The sequence below is a fragment of the Pteronotus mesoamericanus genome, unplaced genomic scaffold (assembly GCF_021234165.1).
Source record: "Pteronotus mesoamericanus isolate MK-2021 breed Mesoamerican mustached bat unplaced genomic scaffold, CSHL_Meso_final contig_182, whole genome shotgun sequence".
Classification (NCBI taxonomy): domain Eukaryota; kingdom Metazoa; phylum Chordata; class Mammalia; order Chiroptera; family Mormoopidae; genus Pteronotus; species Pteronotus mesoamericanus.
In genome coordinates, this window is record NW_026555078.1 from 35,246,544 (window position 1) to 35,270,956 (window position 24,413).

Genomic DNA, 24,413 nt, shown 5'->3' on the forward strand with positions numbered 1-24,413 from the left:
TTATAATCCAAACTGAAAACTAAAATTTCTGCTTACTTCTTGAATCAAAATTTTAGCATCTCTCAGGTTTTGAAATTTCATTTCAAATGCCTTTTTTTTTTTTCCTTGATACCGAAGAAGATAGAAACGATGTTAATTTTTATGTTTCCACTCAGGCCAGCTACTATTCAGCAAGAATGCACTGCCTAAAATTATGCTATTAACTAAGGATTTTACTAATCTGTTCTTTCTGATTTCACATCACCCCCAAGCAATTGAAATCTAAGTGGATAATGCTGGTACCTTCTTTGTTCAAACATCCCTAAACTGCAATGATAGGTTTTCCAGTTGCATTTTGATTAGAAAATCCTCTTACCCTCTTTCTAGACTCTTGGGAGTGGTGTTTGCACTCTCAGGCTTTTCTTTTATAATAGACAACAGATTAAGCTTTATATTCTGTGTTTTATTATTTATTTATTTATTTATTTATTTATTTATTTTTAGTTTCCCCTTAATTCCACGTTGGTATTGTCGACTTTTTCCCAGGTCATGGGAAGAAAACTTTAAGATTCTTTTCCCAGGCCATCAAGGGCTCTGCTGCTTGGTTCAGAATAGATTTCAGATACCTACCCCCTTTTGGAAAAATATTATCCCAGAATTGTCTAAATACACAAAGTATCCCAAGATTCTCTAGTCATGGTGCTGAGATGAAATGCCAATGTGTCCCTTCTGAACCAGGATGAAACAGTGACTTACACTCTACCACACCTTTTAAGCACAGAGACCAATGGTTGTTAATCCCTTTAAGTGCCTCTACTCACCTAAAACACATTTATCTTTATTAACTCATATTGAATGTGAGAGCTCTGAGTATGCGCCAAGGTCATGGGCAAGGTCGGTGTGATCTGAACAGGCTGTCCAATAAATCATAGAGGAAGTGCACCCAGAGGTTTGGCAGTGATGGAAATGAGCACACACAATGACTTGAATATAATCTGTTCATGCATGTAATCCGTTCATGGTCTGGGGGCCTAAAAGGCATGTCCTCAAAACCTGTGTTCATGTTTATCCCTAACAGTGTACTAGTGACAGACTGCCAGAAATAGCTTATCACTCCTCCATTCCTCTAAAGTCTAAACTTTCCTCACGTGCCATTTGTATTGTTCAGCAACCATAAACAGGAATGACAGTTCACAAAGGAAACTTCAGAGGTGACTCAGGAAAATTGCATTCCCAACCACCATAGGTCCTACAGTCGAATATTTCATAATCTATAACATCAATACTTGGGAAGCCTTATCGTTCCCCTATGGAAACCAAAAAGAAACATTCCCCTTGGAAGTTGCTCTGGGGACACCCCTCGAGTGCGCTCTTACTAAACAGCAGACTAGAGAGGCAGGGGAATGCAACGAAAGCTTGGCTTTAAATCCCAGTCTGCCGCTGACTAGCCAGGAAACTTCTCCGTGTTTTAGTTTCCTCATCTACAAAATTGAGATAACAGCATCTGTTATTGTGGGATTGTTACAAAAACTAAATGAGTGAACACACAGAAGACTCTTCACCACACTGTCATGCACTCGGTAAGTGCCCAAAAGCATCAACTGTCATTATTTTGTCATGTCGAGGGTGGACGGCCAACTTCCCTTCCTCACATGTCCTGTTACCGATCACACAGGAATTCTAGAAGACCATGACTGTTCACTACCTGAAGGATTAGGGGGAAGATTAAATGAATACAAAAAATCTGAGATGTAATTTGAACCAGAATGGCCTTTAAAAGATTAAAACATTTGAAAACTTTTGTATAAAAAGACACTGTTGCGAAATTTAATTTTGAGCCATAGCTCCACCAGGCCCCTTCAAGAAGTTGTTAAGAACAGCTGCCCCTTCCTATCTAAGAGGAGACTTTTAGCCTGAAGCCTGATTTTACGGGCTAAGAGACTGCTAAGAACTAGAGCTCTGATCAGTGAGGAGAAATCAGTTCTTTAGGAAAAAACAGAGATGTCTAGGAATGACCGTAAAAGTGTTCATGATTAACAGAGCTACGGCAGCTTCAGTGACAGGAGTTTCAATAAAATTAAACATTTTTTTCTTGTAGTTCAGCCCAGGAACTGTGATGCTATCCATTTCCAAAACACAAAAGGTAAATTAATTTGGAAATACTTTGGATTCTTGTAGACCATTTATTTTATACCTAATAAAGTTAAATGGGGTGATATAATACCCACTATATAATACGTCTTTCTAAAATGTCAGCCTTAATGTTATCACATTTGCCTTTTATACGCAACATCACTTTGGGGTAAATAATGAAAAAGAAGAAATAATTGTGAGTACATTGAGAAAGAGATTTAGACATGCGCACGTGTCTAGGGTCCCACATTTAGTGTCGCGCTCACTCTCTCCATTTTGTGTTGGCTTATTTGTTTAAACCTGGAACAAGATTAAGATCTGAAGATTAGTAAGTGGTTCGATTTTTTCTATCCTTTTAGTCTTTTAAAGTGTATGCACTGAGGACTTATAAATGAAGTTCACATGTTTTAATTATACATGACACCATGTATTTCAATTAATTTTTTAATTATACCTATGTCTACACAGGGAAATTTGAGTTTCTTATCAGAGACATTGCAAGCATTTGTATGGTTCAAGTTGAAACCATCTTATTGGTTTCTTACTGTGATCTTATGCGTTGACTTTAAAATTGATGAACGGTAGACCTTCCTGAAATATGGACAAAGGGAAAATGAAGACTAATAGGGGAGCTAATGAAGCAGAATCCTAGGAATTGTGGGTTTATGGTAGCGCTAACTAATAAGGGCCGTTGAGAGCAAATATCCCCCAGGGAGTGTGAGAGGGACTCTTCAGGTCCCTGTTCTTGGGCCAGTTGAGGAGGAAGTTTGGACTCTGATACCGCAGAGCCCGTCCCAGGGTTGTCACAGATGGGGGGAAATAATAAATCATTCCAGACCCTTCTCTGTCTGCCAGGAGAGGGGACATGGCTCTTCCCTCTAGTGGAGAAGGCCCTGAACCCCTTTGTCCAAAGGCTTTTATTAAAAGGGTTATCAATGGGGCCAGGTAATAGGAATGTACAGGTGATCTCATTACATCAGTATGCTAATATTCACAGAAAATAGATGATGTTTTGAAGAAAACAAATGACAGGAACACACCGATTTATGGGATCCGAGAGGAGACAAGTAAACATGAGAGCACCAAAGGTTTTAGGGTCAGGGTCTGTGAATAATGTAAATTTCCTTCCCAGCATGAGCTGGTTACCATAGCTTTTAAAGGAAGAACAAAGCATGCTTTAAAGAATTTACTTCTAGGCCTCATTTCCCCAGGAACCACCAGATCCAGTGTAGGGCTGTCTCCAGTATTGTTTCAGACCTGAGCCAGTCGCGGGGAGGGAGCCGCCAAGAGATAAGGAGACTTCTTTCAAATAGAATGAGGACCCTGGCCATATCAAAGCCAAGGGGTGGGAGAGGGTCTTTTTGCCCTTTCTGTGTTCCCCCTAAGTTTTTCCCTGATGCCCAGTGTGGCTGTGCCTGTCTTAGGTTGCCCCTTCCATCAAGGGGTCTTACCCGTCATTGACTAACCAGCCATCCTCCAGGGCCAAGCAGAGTGATGTGAGGGCAGTCCCTGCCAGGGAAACAGGTTTTGTCTCCTCAGTGGCCTATTTTCCGAAGGCCTCCTTGATTAGCTCCAGCCTGGGGGCCCTCTCACCCGTCGGCAGGGCTACAGTTCCTGAAACCAGACCCGGCATTTCTCAGCAAAGGAGAATTATTCCATGTTATTAGAAACCCTTCATAGACTGGTTCACTTAAATTTTTCATATTCACACCACAGTTAATATATTAAACCGTATTCTTTTTATAAGGAAACGTATTTAAATGACAAAATGGCTTCCTAACATGTATAATAACCCAATGTTAACTCTTTAATTACAACTCCTAGGTGATACCTGTTTATGTACAGAGATGGTCATTAGAGTCATCAGAGGGAGTTAGGTCTCGCCTTTCCTCCATCCAGTCCTTGTAGTCTTTCTGTTGAACAAGGCAATGGTTGTATCTCCTATCCTCCACGTCCCAGATGTCCTGGGATTTCTGAGGCTACAGAAGCCGTTGTCCTCCAATAAGATTCCACCTGAACTCCACATCATTGATACTTGAAACATGATGTCTTCCTAAACTGATCACCTCCAATAACTGGTCCTAATTTTAACTTGATTATTTTTGATCTAGTGACTCAGGTATGGTTTTCTCATACTATATCACATTCTTTTCTTAAGTATAATTGACCCACTTCACCTTCACATCTCTCATAGTATAGTCTCTGCTCTTGCCTTCTAGGTTATCTACCAGAGAACCTGTTTCCTAAACTGCTGTTAAATTAACCATCTTCTTGTTTGGGGTGACTGGCAAGGAGCAGATCTTTAATTCAATGCATGACATTTGTAGTCCAGTTTTGGTACAGCATACCAGGTGTTCTACAATTAGCATTTGTTCACCTAAATGTCCCTGGATGTGATCCAAACTGTTCTCTCCTATTGCTAAAGTGCTACAAAAATAAATTCACATTTTGGTGCTAAAAAAAAATTAAGCAGTTGCTAAAAACGTTGTTCCCAGATATGTATATTAAGTTTGTATATTAGGAACTTGGATTATTCATTACCTAACATTTCTCTGTCTGTGTGTCTGAAGGCTCAACTAATCTGCAGTTTTCAGTAACACAGAAGACTCAGCACAAAATGGAGACAGGGTTATACTGTGACCAGTGACACTTGACAGGTTCTCACACGGTCACAAGGACGCCTTGGCCCTCCACTGCCAGGCCTCATCTGCTCCCATACTACTTTGTAGGCTCAAGGTTGACTGTTCTATACCTGCAGAAATAATGGACTTGAGCTAGTGCTGTTTTCAAGGTATAGCTACCTTGAAAGAATGATGTTAAGTTCCTCAGAAGTTTCAAATCTGAGAAATAACTGTTGTGTCAACGATACCAAATTTTCAAAAGTATACTATCTTAGCTACTTATATGCACAAGGCCTTGAGTAGACTCACTGGTTTTAAAAAAATGAGAGAATCTTAGAAATATAGTGGTTTCAAAGATATTTTTCAGAATAGGTAATTCCAAGTTTATAAACTTGGGGTTTAGGGCTCAGAATAAATGGTATGATAAATTTATCAGCCATGGTTGGGTTAAATAAGCTTTAGTGGGCTGAGCTGGACTGGAAGTCTGTCCCTCGTGTAAAACATTTCCTTAGGGATGATGTCTTTGATGCTCAAAGGAGCGAGAACAGAGCACTTGTCTCCCCTTTAATGAAGGTGGGAAGCACCACCCTGGGCTTGGGAAAAGGCAACACAGTAGCTTAGGAAGCAGCTCCATTCCTGGAGACCAGCACCCAGGGGAGAGCTACTTTGTCAAGTGTGTATCAGAGGGATGTTTATCATTCCAAGATACTGAAATGTTTGCAACTCAGCAGAAGCCAGAGTTACACTAATTTCTGTTTAGCTTCCTCTCCAGTCCCAGCAACTCCCATCCTACAGCTGGAGGAGTGTTGCACCCACAACAACAGCGCCACGCTGTCCTGGAAGCAGCCGCCTCTGTCCACTGTGCCTGCTGAAGGATACATTCTGGAGCTGGATGACGGCAATGGTGGTCAGTTCCGGGTAAGCCGAGCACCTATTCCTTGTTGACCAAAACCGGTGACCCCTCCAAGGACCCACCGTGGAGTCTCAGGCCCACATATACCACCTCTCCTGGGGACAGGCCATCTTGGCAGGGCCTGCCTCCCCTTGTACCATATCAAAGGTGGAAGAAGGAGTCTCTGAATAGAAACAATCCTTCTTAAGAAAAAGTACATGCAGCACTGCGAGCTCTGGAGTCAGTGTACCTGCATTCAAGTCCAAACTCCGTCCCTTCGCTGTGGGACTGTGCCTGTCTCTAACCTCTCTGAGCCTTCACATCCTCAGTTTTTAAATGGGGATGATAACAATAACATGTATCTCACGTGTTGTTAAGAGTCAGTTAGATAATCCACATAAAATTCTTAGCATGCTGCCATCCCAGATTCCCATCTTCTTAGCGTCCCACTGGAGAGTTGTCATTTTAAGGCTGTGCTTTGAATGTGAATTATTTTTACTCATTACATCAGCATAATGTTGCATGCAAAGTGAACAGCTAAAGAGGGAGGTAAATGCCTAACCTATGCTAAAGATGCATTATGCTAGGATTTATTTTAAGCCTTTGAAATGTCATTCTTCCTCCCTTCCCTCTTTGCTCCCCCTTGCTTCTGTACTGTGATGAAAACCTATAGTCCTGCCCTGGTTGGTGTGGCTCAGTGGGTTGAACACTGGCCTGAGAACCAAAGGTCACTGGTTCGATTCCCCATCAGGACACATGCCTGGGTTGTGGACCAGGTCCCCAGTAGGGGGCATGTGAGAGGCAACCACACATTGATGTTTCTCTCCCTCTCTTTCTCCCTCCTTTCCCCTCTCTAAAAATAAATAAATAAAATCTTAAAAAATGAAACAAAACCCTATAGTCCTATGGCTTTGAGTGTATAGTCTTTGTAACAGTTCCCAAGGTCTTTAATGGAGCATAGAGCCAGCCTCAGGTTTTCAAGCCTGTTTTTCACAAATCACACTGATAAAGAGCCCATAAGTGTAACACACTATATAAATGCCATGTTAATAATAAGTAGAATGCTGCCTGTAACATCCAGTTTTAATTTTTTAAATCCTAGTTGCTAATAACTCCCGTTCATTAAGTTGCAATGCTAATGCTAAATACAAGGCACTATGTTAGTCAACTTCCCCACATGACCTTGTGTAATCTTCACACCAACCTCATAAGGTGGGTATTACTCTGCCCATTTTACAGATGAGGAAACTGAGACTAAAAGCAGTCAATTAAATGGCCTAATATCTCAAAGGATTCAAATCTAGATCAGGCTGATGCCAAAGCGCTTGCTCCTAACCACTGGGCAACACTACCTCCCTAACTCCTCACCACAGTTCTTGTTAAATGGTGGCCTGTTCTTTGTTAACCCTCAGGAAGTGTATGTTGGAAAGGAGACAATGTGCACCGTGGATGGTCTTCACTTCAACAGCACATACAACGCTCGCATCAAGGCCTTCAACAAAACAGGCGTCAGCCAGTACAGCAAGACCCTGGTCCTCCAAACGTCTGAGGGTAAGGCCCTTCAGCAGTACCCCTCAGAGCGAGAGCTGCGAGGCGTCTAACGTGGCTGGCGAGCCGGAGGTAACCCCACCAGTGCCCACACTCTGAAGTGTTTCCATGACTTGCTCTGCACTCTGGCACAGGCCGCTGTTCCTCTCCCGCCGCTAGAGAGCCCATGGTATGTGGATATGTCAAACCAAAGAGTCCACAGCGGCAGTTCAAATGGCTTGGGCCGTCGGCTTCCTTTGGTAACACTCTAAATAAGCTGCAGTTGAAGAAGCTGAACAATGAAGGTCTGAATGTCCCCGGTATGTGAGACCAATGTATCTAGGCTCTAGGGCAGGCTCCCATCCTCCACGATACACATCATGTGCCAGTTTTGCCCAGATGATTCTAAATTGCCTTTTAGTGCTTGTTTGTTTGTTCCTGAGGGTGGGGCCGAGGTTCTTTCCAGCTGTGGATTTGTCTGACTGACTGTGCTTCCAATGGGTTTGGGGTGCTAGAGCTGTTCCGAGAGGGCCTGTCGGCGCCCCCTGGCTTAACCAGCACGGACTGCTTCCATTTCACACCCAAACCCCGGGCCAGCAGCACCAGGACTGAGGCTTCCTGTGGGCACCAGACAGGAAGAGACCAGCAACTCCACATTACCTCGCTATTTGCATCTTTGCCAGCCCCTCTAGGCTTGGTTAGGCTGCCTAGGGCCACCATGAAAGGGCAGCCTCTAGTTGCTTCTTGGCTATACTGTAAATATTGTCATCAAAGGCAAGCCATCCATCTCAGAAGAGAGGCTTGAATATGATGGCCAGGTATCACCTCTGAGGCTTTTAACGTTTTCATTTTAAAAGCCATTGTGACACATGAAATTAAAACTATGAAGAGATATTTTTAGTTGGTGCCAAAGCATTTTCAGAACTTCTGGGTATGATTTTAATTATAGAAGTTGCCCCCAACACCACCGGCATTCTCCATAACTTCCCTCTGCAGAACTAATTGTGTTGATTTGGGTCAAATCCAAGACATTAGCTAAAAAAACTATGGTGGTGTGTTTTTTTCCCCCACTTCCCACAAACCTGAGCCTGTGCCAGTCACCCCTAAAATTGTCCACATGGTTAAAAACAAGCACAACTTCCAGTCCCACAGCAAGGTTGACAGGCCCCTGGCTGTGAAAACCATGCGTGGGGAGTGGTCGTAAGTCTGTGAGGGATGCTATTCAAAGAGAAGGATTTCTTGAAGGGAAAATGCCCACATGGTCTGCTTCCATTTGGGTTACAGGGATGTGGTAGCTAGAGCCTCCCCTGGAATGATCATTTTAGCAGCTTCTCTCTGGGATGGGAACAGTTGCCTCCTTTCCCAAGGTACCATGCTAACCGCTAAAGCCCCCCAAGGGTTCTCAGATGCAATGCAGAAGGCCCTTCATGGTGATGGCCTGGTTTCCCCTGTGTGTACAGGGCATTTGATTGAGGAGCGAGGTGCATGCCATCAGAGGAGGGAAACCATCTGCAGCAATGTTACTAATATATGTCATCAGACTTACGGGAAAACTATTTCTATTCATACGTGGAAATCATACTATTCTGCTAAAATCAATTATTAGCATAGCAGCCTGAGCACTTACGTCTCTCTTTTCATCCTGCAGGAGGATGTAGTTTCTAGCTTTCACTTACTGTACATAAGATTATGGTGTCTAATAAATTACAAAGTTGGAACTGCGATCCTTGGTACCACAGTCACAGAACTGGGGGTCGTTTTCTAAAAGAAACTAATGGAACAAGTCCTCTTCCAACAAAGAAACTGTACTGTAGAAAATAATTTCCTCCATGAATTTTATATCTTGTGTACAAATATAAGGTATGTATCTAAATACAAAGAAAACCTCATTATCATGTAGATATCAGTATTCTCTGTTACTGCACAGAAGTGATTTTCTCATAATGAAATAAAGTTCACACACATACTTTCTCCATAACTTTGGTTTGTTCTATTTGTTTCTCCCTCATTCTAATTCATTTAAACAATAAGACAAGATTTAGAAAGCAAGAAAAAATATAATGAACAGCTCATTTTTGAAAATAAACTATTTAATCAATCTGTAACTATACAGAAAGCCTATAGAATTCAAGAATATATCCTGTTTTTGTTTTTTAGAAGTCAATGAGAAAAATGTTATTGATGGAGTGTTGATACATTAACTGAACTTACACTTTATTAATATTATTTTCTATAGTTCCTGAAAAGGTTTACTTAGAAGATTTTTTTTTTCTTTGCTGCTATTGGGGGTGATGTGGCGGTTGGTTTTGACTTTCTACTGTAACAAAATCTTTTGTATCTTCTTAACAGCAGTTAATCCCTTTCCAAAGTTCAAAACAAAATGTCTGTATCTCAGAAGGATACAATTCATAGGTGACAGCAAATCGAACTCGTATTTACATGCATTTAGTCTGAGGTTTAATCACTTATCACTTATACTCTTTGAACTGTCGCAAAACCTTCTGCTGACCTAAAGGTAACATTAGCAGAGAAATGTCCACACTGTTATGAAGTCTCATCATTTGTTTTAAAGCAAATTCGTTTGTTTATCTATTTGTTGGGCAGTGTTTGATAAGTGCCCACTCTGAACTGGGCTTTGGGTGGAGAGTATGAAGCAGACCTTGCCCTTGCTGCCTGGGAAGAGAGACAGGCCTTAAAGAACTAGACACACGAATAGTTGCATATTTGCAGCTTATGACAGTGCGAAAGAGGGAAGGGGGACCAGCAAGAAGACAATTTGAATAGGAGAATTGGTCAGGAAAGCAATGAAAAATCATGTGATTCAATGCAAATTATAAAGAATGTGTTGCTAAAAGAGGAAAGGAAAGTGCATATTTGATTAGTTCCCTGAAAGCAAAGTTCTTGGGATGTACCTATAACAGCCATGCAAATAAGATCAGTTGTAGTCTAAACCAAATTACCCTGACTTAAGATGAAATATAACTGTAAACAATTAAAAATGTTAACAAAATTTTAAAATATGGCCCACAACCCTGGTTGTATATATCTTTGAAGTAATTCATTAAGTAGCCATCATGTCTGTGTTACAGTCTTTGAAACCATCTGCAAAAGAATATCCATTAAAAACATTATGTAACAAGACCTTCTTAATACTTAAAAGTCTGTTCTGTGTCTGAGAGGCTACTAAAAAAAAAAAAAGGCTGAGAAGAGAATAGAAAACTTTTCTATTTTTTCCTATTTTCCCTTTGTCCAGCTAAACAGACTGTTCCTTTTTCTTTTCCTTCAATCTGAAGAGAAAATGAAAGAGACCAAAGGTAGTATTTCTCGGACTTACATAATTTAGAGACTGTTAATTGGCTGAAAAGAGGTCTCCCGCTGAGCCGGGGAATTGCTTCCCGCAGTCCTCCCAGCAGAAGGGGGCGCTGCAGCCGTCAGGCGGCCAGAGCACGACGGGTTGCACCTTCCACGCAGTAAATACTCTAACACAAATCTTCGTGTGAAATGATAATTTTCCTTAGACAAATTCTTAGAAGTGGTATTAGTGGACGAAGGAGTATGAACATTTTTAAGGTCTTTGATCTGTATTTTCAAGTCACCTTCCAAACAGATTTTGGACCGGAAATGTATGAGCCATTCCATTTTTTATCACTTTAATTATACTTGTTAGAGTTTAATTTTAACCTACAAGCAGTCTCTTCTAAAAGTAAAAACGTTTCAAAAAAAAATAAAAGTGTTTCTAAAAGAGGGGTTTTTGGAAGGTTTTACAAGTAGCTTTTATTTTTTGATATTTTTGTACCTGATTAACTTTTTCAGTTACATTTTTTATTTTTTTTTTCCAACTACAGTCAACATTCAGTATTATTTTGTATTAGTTTCCGGTGTATAGCATAGTGGTTAGACAATCATATCTTTTGCAAAATGATCTCCCTGATATTTAAGTACAGCCTAGCACTATACATAGTTATTACTATGTCTTTTATTATATTCACTATGCTGTACTGTGCATACCCTGTGACTATTTTGTAACTACCAATATGTACTTCTTAATCTCTTAACATTTTTCACCTAGTCTCCCAACCCTTCCCCTCTAGCAACCATCAGTCTGTTCTATGAGTCTGTTTCTATTTTTGGGGTGTTTTCTTTTTTTGTTTTTTGCATTCAACATATAAGTGAAATCATATGGTATTTGTCTTTGTCTGACTTATTTCACCTAGAATTAAAAGAGGGTTTTTAATGCATATTTTCATGGGAATAATATCCTGTCTGTTTTACACCTAAGAGCTACATGAAATACAACATATTGCAGATAAAATGAACGTGAGCTAAAGGGGAAAAAAGACTTCCCAGAAAAGAGAGGAACAAAGAGAGAAAGCCAAACAAAGAGAATAGCTTTATACGAAGCAAAAACTTCAAAATCTGCAATAAGGTGACTATGAAAAGCACATCATTCATTCAAAAACAGTAATTGAGCACCTTGATGTTGTCAGGCACTGGGCTGGGCCCCAGGACCTCAGGGCATGGTCCTGCTCTAAACAGTGTGAGTTTACTCTTCCTCCTTCCTGAACATCCTGCACCTGGTCAGAGCACCTAAAACATGTAGTACCACCTGATCTCTCTAAAACGAAGATATCTACCCCACAATCTAGATAGTTATCTTACCATCAAGAAAGAAGCCATAATGACCTCTGACTGGGAAAAAAGAAAGGCAAAGTTCAGGTGTAGAAGCTCCTGTGTTAGCCTCGCAGCAGAGCCCCTGGCCTCACTCTGTTCTCACTTACTCTTAGTTTACGCACAGTTCCCCTGACCTCATTGAGCCATTCACAAAGAGCACGAGAAGCAGCACATTGGGAGGGAAAAGAAGGATTTGGTATAGAAGTGAATTGAGGCTGCTGGTAGCTTTGAGCAGAAAAAGTAACTGGAAAAACTAAACAGAGCAAAGAAAAAATCAAAAGAGAACATTCTATGGCAGATGTTCTGATTAAGAAGTTACATAATTCATTTTAGAAAGATTTCCATCTTACGCATTTAAAAGTTGGTATCTTATCTGGAATCTTTGGTAATGAGGTATTAGGTATAACTCAGAAGGCTTTCTGGAATCACAATATGAAATAAGCCTCTCAACACCCCCCCTCAAAAAAAACCTATGATGATAAACCTTAATTCATTTTGTGTCATGCTTCTAAGAACTTTCTTCATGGACCATTAAAATATTCCATGAAAAATGACAGCTACATAGACTTTAGACTATACCTCTGAACCCATCACTAATGTCTGAACACCCCTGTTCTCTTGCTGCAATATTTCAGATTTACCCTATGTATTATTTTCCCGTTACTGCTTTAAAAAATTGCCACAAGCTTAGCAGTTTAAAACAGCACAAATTTATCACATTACAGCTCTAGAGGTTAGAATCCTAAATGGGTTTCACTGGGTTTAAAATGAGGTATCAGCAGGGCTGCGTTTCTTCAGGCAGTTCTAGGGGAGAATCCAATCTCTTTCCTCTTCCAGCTTCTAGAAGCCACCTGTACTTCTTGGCCATGGTTCCTTCCTCCACCTCCAAAGCCAGCAGCATCGCTCTTCCAATTTCTGATTCTGACCGTCTTGTTTCCCTTCTATAAGGACCCTTGTGTTTACCTTGGGCCCATCTGGATAGTTCAAAATAATCCCCCCAAATCAAGATCCCTAACTTAATCACATCTGCAAAGTCCCTTTACTGTAGAAAGTAAAGCAGCCACAGATTCCCAGGATTATGATGTGGACATTTTGGGGTACACCATTATTCAGCCTACCACACACTCCATGAGGAAAATATTATTATTAATAATACACCACTTTACATATTTGAAATTGAGTCTCTGAGAGGTTAGGTAACGTGTCAGACCTGGCCCTTCAGCCTCCAGTGCCCAGCGCAGTATACCTGGGCGCTGACCACAGGAAGTGCTATCTGCTCTCAGCTCAAGGGAAGGAAAGAGGGGAAACAACCCTAGGTCTGTCTGCCAGGTGTTTGAAACATCCTGTCAAAACGAAGCAGCATTGTGTAGCTGTCTCATGTGTTTATCCAGAAACCCCAGCCAGAAACAGGGCGTTAACACTTTCAAAGAGTCATATGCAAGTTTTGTTGAAAAGAATAAAACATTCATGCTTTTAAATGGAGGAGTGGGAGTAGCTGTCATTTCCAGCACAATATCCGAGCTCCTCCTCAGGTCCTGTCCTTTTTTCATGTCTTGAGCTTCCTCCAGTTCCCACCCCCACCCCCACCCCACGAGAGCGCTTACCTAGACAGGCCCTTCTCCCCATTTGGTATGAGGGGACCCTCGTGGTCCGCAGAGCCAGGTCACTGCCTGGGAAGGAAAAGGAATGTTGGAGCCAGATCTTCCGGGCTACAGATAAAGCTGTAAATTTCAGCACTTCGGCAAATAAGTGCTCAGAGCAGTGGGGGGAAAAAAGAGTGTTTTTAAGCATCTTCTTAGCTGAATGTCCATAGGAGTCCATCTCCCCAACACTTCCAGGCTTGCTTTGTCTAATGGCAATAAAAGGGTTGGGATCCTTGATGTTACATCTCAGAAATTGTTCTCTAAAAGAGGACATAGAAAGCATTATTCATAAAGATAAAAATGTATTCTCCCCCCCCCCCTTAGACCCAGCATCAGAGTACCCTCCTAATGTGATAGCTGCTTCTCCCACACATCAAAGGAAATAACCCAGAGACTGTTCAGTGGTGCAGACAGAATCGAACCCCAGGCTGGCTCCAAGGCAGCTGCCCTAAATCTCTTGGCAGATCTTTTTCAGTGATTTGGGATCAGCATAAGTATTGCGGTCTTAACCCTGAAGTCCTGAGACCCACACACCCAGAAGCTGGAACCTTGTGGGGGAGGGGTGGGGAACCCTGTCTGATCTCAGAGGCAACAGGGACTGCCTCACCGCGCCGCCTCTGGCCAAAATCCCAGAGCAGGGTGCTGTGTTTGCCTTTCAATCCCTAACGGCCAGAGTCCACAGAATTACTCTATTTAGAGAAGGATTCATCTTCAATATAGCACAGAGTTTGAAAGATGATACTAAGTCACCTACAAAAACCTTGATCACCCCTGAGACCACTGGTATACGCCCAGGGCCGGCAGCATAAATTTTACCCTTTACGCCTCTCCAAAGCCCAACAGAGCAACAGTGGCATTGTCACCCTCCAAATTTTATCCAGCAGGAATTGATCCTGCCTGAGTCTCTCTCCTGTCCCCCTACAACTGGCAGTGTGGCTCGAATGTGTCCCTTAACCTCTCAGGATTTCAGTTTGTTGTTGTTGTGGGGTTTTATTGTTTTTTGTTTGGTTTTATTTATAGACTTAGAGCAGATGACCTCTAAGTTTTTTATAATTGGTACCCTCTTCTTTTTCCTGTGGCTTCTTGCTTCAAAATCATTACTGAAAGCTCTTAACTACCTCAGAAAATGCCATGAACAGGGGTAGACAGCTCCTGCCTCCTCTAAGGGTCTTCGTAGGCCTTCGAGGTCTGCCTTCGACACTGAAATTTCAACACTAATCAAAATAGCTGTTATGGGATCCCATCAGGAAAACTACGGTTTCACTGCAGATATTTTTCCTGTGCCTCTGCTTTGCTCTTCCTGACTCAGAGCTTTAAAGCCTCCTCCAATATAATTTAATTAGAAGAACATGCATTGTGAGGACAAAATCCTGATGGGAGGTAGATCATACCTGAGCAAATGTGGATAGATTTTATAAAATCCAAGGTGAGAGGGATGATGACAGGTCTCAGAGCCCAGAAAAGAGAGATACTTTGTTCCTTTTCATTTTGACAACATACATGATATCCCAAGGAGCTTCCTGAATTGTTCCATAGGACTGAATTGGATCCAGATCCTATTTTGGGGGGCGGTTCTGGGAATGTGCTTTGCAGTTGATACTCTGGGGAGCAGGTTAGTCTTTTGGAATTTTTTTATCTACTTGATATATAGGAATTTTTGGTTCTCCTGATGACAGTTCCTTATAAATAATGCCATGGTATTCTAATTGGAGCAGAGGACTTGGTGACAAAGTACGCAGTTGTCCCAGTGGTGGTAAGAGGCTGCTTCATTGCTGCTTATAAAAGGTTTCAAAGCAGATTTGTTTCTCATTTCTCAACTGAAATTAATGCCACACTTAAGAAAGCTTAAAATACCACCTTCCACTGTAAATTACATAATTTACATAATTGTGACTTTGGATGCTTATTAGAGCATTGAAGGAAACTTGGCCTCCTTTGTCCATTTCTTGGTCTCTTTAAAATCTTCCCAACAAAAGCAAATGCTTTTCCAGCTGGTTTGTCATTGAACTGAAACTCACCTTTCATGCTGCCTTGTGAGGTTCTTAGCAACATGTCTTGATTTGCTGTGCTCTGAAATGCAACCATCTTGATGGACCAATGCCCAGGGGCTGCTGGAATTATGGAGTGTTCATTACCAGACAGGAAGATAACCAAGGAATCTACCAGGGCACAGAAGAAGCTGGATTAGCACATGCTGTCATAAGGAATCTCTGTCAGTTTGCCTTTCCCCTTGCAATTCCAAAAATAATACCTCAAATACTGTACTTTACATTTCCAAAATGTTCCAAAACACTCATAGAAATCTTTAGTACTTTGTATATTTTGTAATCGGTCAAGAAATCCAACTCCCAGAAGAGTAAAAATCAATCAATAATATAAAATACAGATTTTCTCTAAATTATTATTTTTCTGGTGGTCAGCTCTCCTGGCAGTTCATGTTTCCCGGCTGCTCAGTTCTAATTCAATGTCTGGCACATGGTAGCTGATCATTAAATGTTAGCTAATGAATAAAAGAAATATGCAGTTAGCTAAACAGTACCACCTATTCTTTTTTCACCTCAACCCAAAAGTCAATAAATAATAAGTGTGGTCCCCTAGTCAAACTTTGTTTTGATAATTCTTGATTGCTTCTTTCAAGTAGAGGCTCCAAATCAGTAGTGAGCAATCCCAGGGGAGGAGGGAAAGCAATCCAGACGAGGACGAGAGAGAAATGATGGTCAATGACAGAGTGGATGGAAAGTGTGCCTTAGCCCATTCCCATTTTGAAGACAGTCCCATCCCAGAGTTGCAGATACACCGAGAGTGGCCGTACCAGTTCCCAGCTGGCACACCACATTCCATTGCTCTTTCCTGCTAAACTGATTCTACTTAGCAAAGCTCTTCAGCAGACAGGATCACTGCATGATATGAAGCATAACAAGAAATTAAAATCTTTTAAGGAGATACTTCTCTTTGTCCAGTGATCTAGACATTAAAAACTAATGACAATCATCCTGGATATTAGCTAGGAACTAAAACATGGCTTTGTATCATGTATCCTGGAAAAAAAAGAAAAGATAATCTCATTCCTATTTGTCTTGACTAATAGAATATTAATGGCTGAGAAACCTTCTCCAGATCTCAGTATTTATGCTTTGAAGGGAAGGGGTGGGGGTGGGATGTACATATTTCCTGCCTTCCATGGTACAACACAAGATGCACACATGTGTAGCTGTGTGTAGGCACAATGTGATTTGACTAAACCAGGGAGTGTCAGTACTGTTCCCAATATTGTCCTATTGTCTTTGGTTCATGTCTTTGAACATGTACAGAAGGGCATGATGAGATTAAAGAATTGAAATCCTTACCATAGAAGGAAGCCTGGACATAGATTTTATTTATCCCCAAAAAGGAAAGATTTGAAGGGAATTGGTGACTACCCTCAAATACTTGAAGACTTAGTGATCTGTTCTGTGTGGTCCCAGATAGTAGTGCTACACTGATAAATGGATGTTCCAATGAGGCATATCCAGACCAATGTAAGCAATAACTACACCCTGACACAGGCTGCCCTAAGGTGATGAGTTTCTCAACCCAAGGGACTTCAAGGGGAAGTTAAATGATTACTCCTCAGATGTTACCAAGATGTGCCTTCGCTCTAAGAGTCCTACAATCTTATATAATGGCATAGATGGCTTACAGGCAACTGACCAAGCATTTGCACTCTGTGCTCGTGGCAATGGCCACTGCTTTTCTAGTCTGGCTGGGATCAGGTGGAACGCGACCTCTCTTGTAATTCATTTGGGAAGTTTTCATGACAAGGTAGAAAACTTTTTTTGTAGGAGCTGCTTAGAGAAAATGGGGTAAGAGCCCAGTTGGTAGGGTGTGGGAGGCCGTAAGTGGGAAAAACACAAAGACAGAAATGGGTGTGTGGATATTAAATAATCTTGCCTGAATAGAGGGCACACTTCAAGAGTGAGAGGAGTCAAGGAAAACTGGGTCATCAATAAATAATGGATCCACATTAAAAAGTCAGAAAAAAGTATTATTTTAGAGTCAAGTTATTAATCCCGTGAATAACCGTCACTACCCTTGGCCCCCACCCTGCGGAGTGGTGTCATCACCAACTCTAAGTTTTTCTTCCTGGCGCTGGGAAAAGGTAAGTACAATTCGTGACGGGCTCATATACGCTCCCAAGGTCTGGATTCCGTACATATCTCTTCACTGGCTTTCAGATGATTACTTGGGGTTTCAATATACTCTGAAATCAATTTTACTGTATATGTTCTTTCTCTTAATGTTTAAAGCAACTAGCATTTTCAATATAATGAATTGATTGTTAGCACCTGGTGAAAACTACATTTGCAAGCAAATTTTTATTAATAAAAAATCTTTTACTGACATAAATATCACAGTACATGCCTTCTCTCTCTAAAAGAAGCCCACATCAATTTGTAATGCTGTGTTGTTGTTTTTCAAATTTTTCCATTAAACTAAAATACTAATTTTGCCTTGAGGTAATTATAACAGGAATTATTTCTGATTTACTATTTCTGAACAAAGAAGTGATTACATATGTCGAGTCATGCAAACCATATGAAGTTCAGGTAGAAGAAAATTTAAATACACTATTATTGGGACCACAGTGCCTTAACCCCGTAAATAGCGATACCTTTTCCCTGAGATCTGGTTTATACTTTTCTTTTAAAAAAAAAAAATCCCCTCATGAATAACATTCTAAGTTCATAAATGAAAATGAGACTGACTCTTGGCAATATTAAAATTAAAACCCACCAACACCCTTGTTCTGACACCTTCAAGTAGGATGATGTTCTGCTCACATACACTGCAGTTAGTTTTGCTTGAACATGCCCATAATAGCATTTGCACAGAGTAAAGAGTATGTTTAACATGGAGAAACATGCTAACAAACTCAAAACAGAAAAAATATTCTCAGGAACACCCTCTGCCAACTGAAATAAAATTATTTTTTCCCACAAGGAAGTTCCTTGCTGGTTTTGGACTATCACCCTCATGTCAGCTGTAGTTCCTGAGCTATGACTATCACACGAAGTCCTGAGAAGTCCCCAGCCGTACAACATCTGTCTCTGCTCAAATCATCCTTCAGCAAAGAACCAGTTAACAATTAACCAAAGAGAAGGGAGTGATCTTAACAATTTAGAGAAACTACCTCATAAGCCCTTCTAAAAACAGATCAAGTGATTGATAAGTCCTTTCTCTGGTGGAATAGTGGTCTTCACACCAGACCTGACTATCTGAAAATGAAGACTTTTTTCTTTTTTTTTTTTTTTTACTACCAATGCACCTTACTGCTGGCCACAGTCTATTACTAGAGAAGCAGACGTTCAAGTGGCACCCCTAGGGTCTGATCATAATTCAGAAAGAGAGGTAAAGTTCCTTCCCTAGTTACCAGTTCAACTCTACTTCCCTCTCGTATCCAAAGAGCAAGTCTCAAGTATGCTGGTATAGAAAAATCATCTCATCCATTTCAAAATGGAAAAAATTATATACAGGGTCCAGCACAAATAACACCCCTTTTTTATTACAAATCTTTTATTACAAAATCAGAAGCACTTAATTCTGTAACATAACAATGTCACACTCAAGCACACCATATGACATTTTAGGTGAAATGTTCAAATTAAAACTATAAATTATTACATGCATATTATTACCCTACCAACCACACTCAAGCAGGTGTTGCTTCTGCCAAACACTGCATATGAAGAGAGAAAGGGGGAACTTTGGAACAGCGAAGAGTTCCTAAAAATCACCTCCTAAGTAGAAACCCTTTAAGAGGCCACTATTGTATAGGTAGTAAGTTGGGAAGTACCTAAAGGGGGTGAAGTATTAATTTCCTCTTGGTCATCAGGGGTTAAAATTTACCTCTAAAGTTTCTAAATTCAACTCTAAAAATATTTCATTAAAAGGAAGCTTTCTCTACCAAAAAAAAAAAAAAACCTGGGGGGAATGAAAATGGCTGTGATGTTTGAGGGGACCTCTGCCAGGTCTTGGGTTCTGACCTGCCCAGAATCCCCTGCCAGCCCGAGCCATTTTGGATTAGTAAATGCCTGTGGCAGCTGCCGGCTGAATGAGGCCTGGTACAGAGGCATTGGAAAGCAGGTCTTGGGGGCTGTGCACCGGCCACGGGCAGATTTCTGATCTCTAGTTTGCATTGATCTTACGTTTAGACACAGATTCAGAAGAACAGACACTCCCTTTTCCAGTGCCTTCGGAAAGATTGCCGCTCCGTAGAATGAGTCCTTTCTCCTCCACCCTTAATCTACAGCCCAGCTTCCCCGGGAGATCCTACTTTGATTTCCGATCCTCACCCCACCAGCTGAGCTTGCATTCCTCCTTACAGTCTCTCAATGCACCGGGTGAGCCCAGCTCGTCTGACCTTTCCTCTTGATCTCTGTGCCTTGGAGGCGTCTCTGAAACACCTGTTTTGTTCTTGCCATTCATGTGCGTGGAGATGGCGATGAGCTAGTCTCTCTGTTTGTGGCCTGCTTCCATATAAGGGGCATTTGGGTGATGGAGCTTTGTGGCGTTCTTGTTTGTGTGGTGTGAGGACCCACCATCGAGCTGTGGTCAATGTACAATGGCATTGGAAAGCGATGAGTGAAGTTGTTCTTTTTGCACAAGCTGGTACCGCCACGGAGAGCCTGCTCTGTCATCACATGCAGTGGCAAAGCACGGCCCAGGCACTGGCTGGGTGGAAGGCTTAGTTTGGAGGTTTGCAGCCCTGCTGTATCCAGGAAACCAGCTGTGTCTGGGGGACTGGATCAGTGCATCCAGCCTGGAGTGGTCTGATTAAACATAGACTCAAGAGATCTTTATTGAAAAAATAAAAGTCAAAACACGCCAACAGCAAAATGCGTCATACAAAGCAGGCAAACCAGAGGGCAGAAAGTAAAACATTTTTCTGCAAAAGCCTGCGCTCGCTGGTAGGACAGTTGGGCTCAAGGCTGGGCAGGGAGGGCAGTTTCCAAGCAAAAAGGGGGCATCGCCACTAGCTGAATTAGAAACCCTTAACTAGCTTAAGGGCCAAAGATCTGATTTTCCACAGCCAAGCAGGTTGTGACAGGGCTCTAGGCCGACCTCAGGGAAGCTAGACTGGGGTTACCACGCAGCGAACTGTCTAGCAAATAGAATCCTTAAATGCCTACAGTGCAGACCTACTTGATCTCTTCAGGACTATATTGTAATCATGGATACACGTGATGCACGTTTCACATTTCCAGGGGGTTCTTTTGCTTTTTATTTTTATTGTTTTTGATCATCCCACTTCCTGGAATGAAGAAGACCACAGCATGACAGTGCAAAAAGGATGCAGGGACTTCAAGCTCTCTTTAAAATGACATTTTTCTTTGTGCTTTTACGTTTCTTCTTGTTTTTCTGTGCACTACTGGCTTTCAGACATGCTTTGTTATGGAATTCTTTTCACTTGTGTCTCATGTACTCAAATATCGTAATAGTTTTTGTAATGTATACTGTCTCAAGAATAAAAGGAAATGTGGGTTTGTGGGTATTTGATGGCTGTGTTTGACAGCACTGCTCTAGTTGTATCGTTGAATCCTAAATGTATGATGGTGTGTTTAAAGTAATGTAAGATTTCAGAAAACTTGTTTTGAGAAAGACTTGCACAAGGCATGATTCATTTAAACATTTTAAAAGCCCTATTGAGTTCTACAAATTTACTTCCAAAGACGGATATGAGATTCAGTTTTAAAACTCCATCTGTTCTCTGGAGAATATGATTCTTTTGTATGGGATTTATCCCACAGTAAAATCAAGTAACCAAAAGTAAGGTCAAAATCTTTTAAATTTTGCTTTTAACTCAATCATTAGTCCTTTCTAAGTTTCTTTCTTAATTCTTCTGAAGTTTCTTTAATTCAGTGTAGTATCCTTCAGTTGTTTTAGGAATTAGCATGTTAGGGTCTTAGTGAGTTGAAAAAAAATTAAATGATCCTTTCTAAGGGATACCCTAGTGCTCATCAAAAACACATTGTCTAGAGAGGCCCCCGACACCAGTTGAAATTGTAGTTGTCACATCTGAACATTTTAAGACAAGACTGCCTCTTCTACCCCAATGCACCTTCTTGCAGGGCAGATAGGGGTATCCAAAGCTTAAGGAAAAGTTCCACAGGTGATTCTAAGCTCTCTCTGAGGCCACTCACACCCCCGCCGCCCCCCATCCCTCTCCTCTCCCTTAGATGACAAGGACTGATGTCGCAAAACCATCTAAGACGGAGATGAGGTAATTTTTATCACATTTAATTAATGTCATTATTAATAATTATTACATATATTTATTAACACATAGATTACATTTCACATTTAGTTATATACATAGAATTTAACTTGGACCCAAATCACAACAAAGTCCTAACCTGAGTCAGAAGTGTATGGAACAGTGATGTAGAGTAGAGTTTTATCAAGATCCAGTGTTTTTTTCCAATTCCAATGGGATGGATTTTTCTCATTTTTAAATAGTAAGCCTTCTTAATGTGGAATTACCTTAGTGGAAAAGATTGATTTTCAAAGATGATGAAAATTTAAGCTGTACAGTTTAGAATCAATTAGAGGAGGATTTATTAAATAGAAAAGATATGTACTTTTCATTTCAAAAAAGCAGAGAAGAAATTTTTACTCATCAAAGTAAACGAACATAAAAAAGGGCTTTGGTTTTTCATGAATCAGGCCTCTGGTGACTCTGTTTAGCTGGCGCTTTTTAAGTATATACAAACAATTTTTATCAACCTGGTTGTTGTTTCATAGCTTTGATGTGTAGTATCTTTTTATAGGATGCAATTTTGAACCACAGTCTGCACCTTACACTCAATTAGGCAAGTATACCTATTGTAATTGTTGTCTTTTACTTATGTGACTGGTATGCTCAACTTCCTTCACAAAATAAATTGCAGTAGCTTATTTTATGTCAATAAAATTGTCTGCCATTCAAATCCAATTATAAGAGCTTCTCAAATACTTAGAAAAATGGGAAAAAATAGCTGTATTTTAATTTTATATCTCAAACAAGATTACTTTTTTGGCCAGTTTTCTTATACATCAGTGCAAAGCACTATTTATGAGCATTAAGTGTGAGTAAAGGTACAGTCAGACCAACTGTGTAGCGTTTGTGGTGTTTTAAATTGAGCCCTTTTTCGGTATTAGCCTATTAAAAGAGCCATATTTTCTTATCAATGTCAATTTTGCTTCCTATTTCTCTCTCCCATGCCTTTCACTTGGAATGACAACAGTTGACATTAAAAAGCTGTTGGCAGGTATGAAATAACCTTATTCTGTTACAAATAGCAAAGACCGAAGTGCATGTGAGGTGACTCACAGGTTCCATAAATCAGCAGTGACATCTCTCCAGTGCATTATTGGTAGGCGCGTTTAGAGATTGGGGCATAACAGTGTGTACAAAGACATCATTCTATCTGCACCTAATGTCCGAAATATCTACCGCTCCAGCAAAATACTTCACACGTTAGAGTTAGGAGGAACATGCAAACTGTATTTTTACTTTATGAAGGAAGTAAACTATCTTATGTCCGAAGTCATGATCACTAATGAAAATTCATTTACGTTGCTGATAGCTTCACAGCTTTTTTTGAGCTTTCGCTAGCACTAAGGACATTTTCAAAATGACTAGATTCGAGCACTTCTGCGGAAGGAATATTTCCTGGTTTCACAGTGTGTTTTATCCTTCCTCCATCTAGGACCCTAGATCCTAGCCTCCCCGCCTCAGGGTTACACAGGCATCTTAGCGCACCCCTCTCCCTTTATGGTGTTTGGTGTACTGTTCTGCCAGTCACCGGGTGAAGGGACTTGCACCTTCCCAAATCGATGCCACCTCACTCCCGGATCACCTGGTTGGGAGTGCAGTCTGAGCCAGGTAACCCCTGCTGAATCGGTCATGTGTGCTCCGCCTGCTTCTGGGTGCAGAGAGTACCGGCTCCCAGGATATGGCCCCTGTCTGCTCACTCACGTCCCCTTCTGGCCCTGGACGCCTCCCTCCTGCATGGCAGCATGAAAATGGGACACAGCGCTCCTCAGCCACCCAGGAGTCTGTTATGGTGTTGGCTTCATGGGTCCGTCTTAATAACCCCACTCCCTTCTGTTGTTCCCAGTGGCCTGGTTTGCTTTTGACCCTGGCTCAGCACACTCTGACATCATCTTCTCCAATGACAACCTGACTGTGACCTGCAGTAGCTACGATGACCGAGTGGTGCTAGGGAAGACCGGCTTCTCTAAGGGTGTCCACTACTGGGAGTTAACTGTGGATCGCTACGACAACCACCCCGACCCTGCCTTTGGTGTGGCTCGCATCGACGTGATGAAGGATGTGATGTTAGGAAAGGACGACAAAGCTTGGGCAATGTATGTGGACAATAACCGGAGCTGGTTCATGCACAACAACTCGCACACCAACAGGTACCCTGCAGCCCCCAAACCAAGCCTTCTTCACGTTGGCTGCTGGTAAAGACTGAGAACCCAAGTTCAAAGGCCTCTTAAATAGACAATGTTAGGGAAGTTGAACAGGTGGTCTTCATTAAATAGCACAGGAGTTCTGCTCGTATTAACGGAGTCCATCCTAGTGGGTATTTTATTTTTGTTTGTTTATTCTTTGAATAATGGCAGAGACATGAGCTCTTTCCTGAGCCCTTCATTCTAACAGCCCACCCATGGCTGGAAACTACGAGGCGCCATGCATGTCTATTACAGGAAAACATTTCAGGATTCTAAAATCTAGCCTTTCAACTTAACAGAAAAGCAGTTTTGGACAAGTTATTTAGTTTTTCTAAACTTCAATTTTTAAATCCACCCAATTAGGATAATGATATTTTTCCATGCAGGAGTGTTCCCAATTAAATGGCACATGCAAAAATGCCTCATATCAGAGGCACCTGGGAACAGAAGCCATTGTTCTTCTTCTTT

General features: G+C 41.2%; 1 protein-coding gene across 6 annotated transcripts in view; it reads left to right on the forward strand.

Annotated features, from left to right (window-relative positions):
• The window catches only part of TRIM9 (tripartite motif containing 9), a 93,688-nt gene that overhangs the window by 65,163 nt on the left and 4,112 nt on the right, over positions 1-24,413 (forward strand). The window contains exons 6-11 of one of the 6 annotated variants that reach the window (XM_054567050.1): positions 2,078-2,122; positions 5,494-5,651; positions 7,038-7,176; positions 19,658-19,846; positions 22,730-22,753; positions 23,606-23,909. In XM_054567050.1, coding sequence (XP_054423025.1) covers positions 2,078-2,122; positions 5,494-5,651; positions 7,038-7,176; positions 19,658-19,846; positions 22,730-22,753; positions 23,606-23,909 — 859 coding nt within the window. The remainder of the gene's footprint in view (positions 1-2,077; positions 2,123-5,493; positions 5,652-7,037; positions 7,177-19,657; positions 19,847-22,729; positions 22,754-23,605; positions 23,910-24,413) is intronic. The other 5 variants (XM_054567052.1, XM_054567051.1, XM_054567053.1 and 2 more) reach the window with 5 other exon arrangements.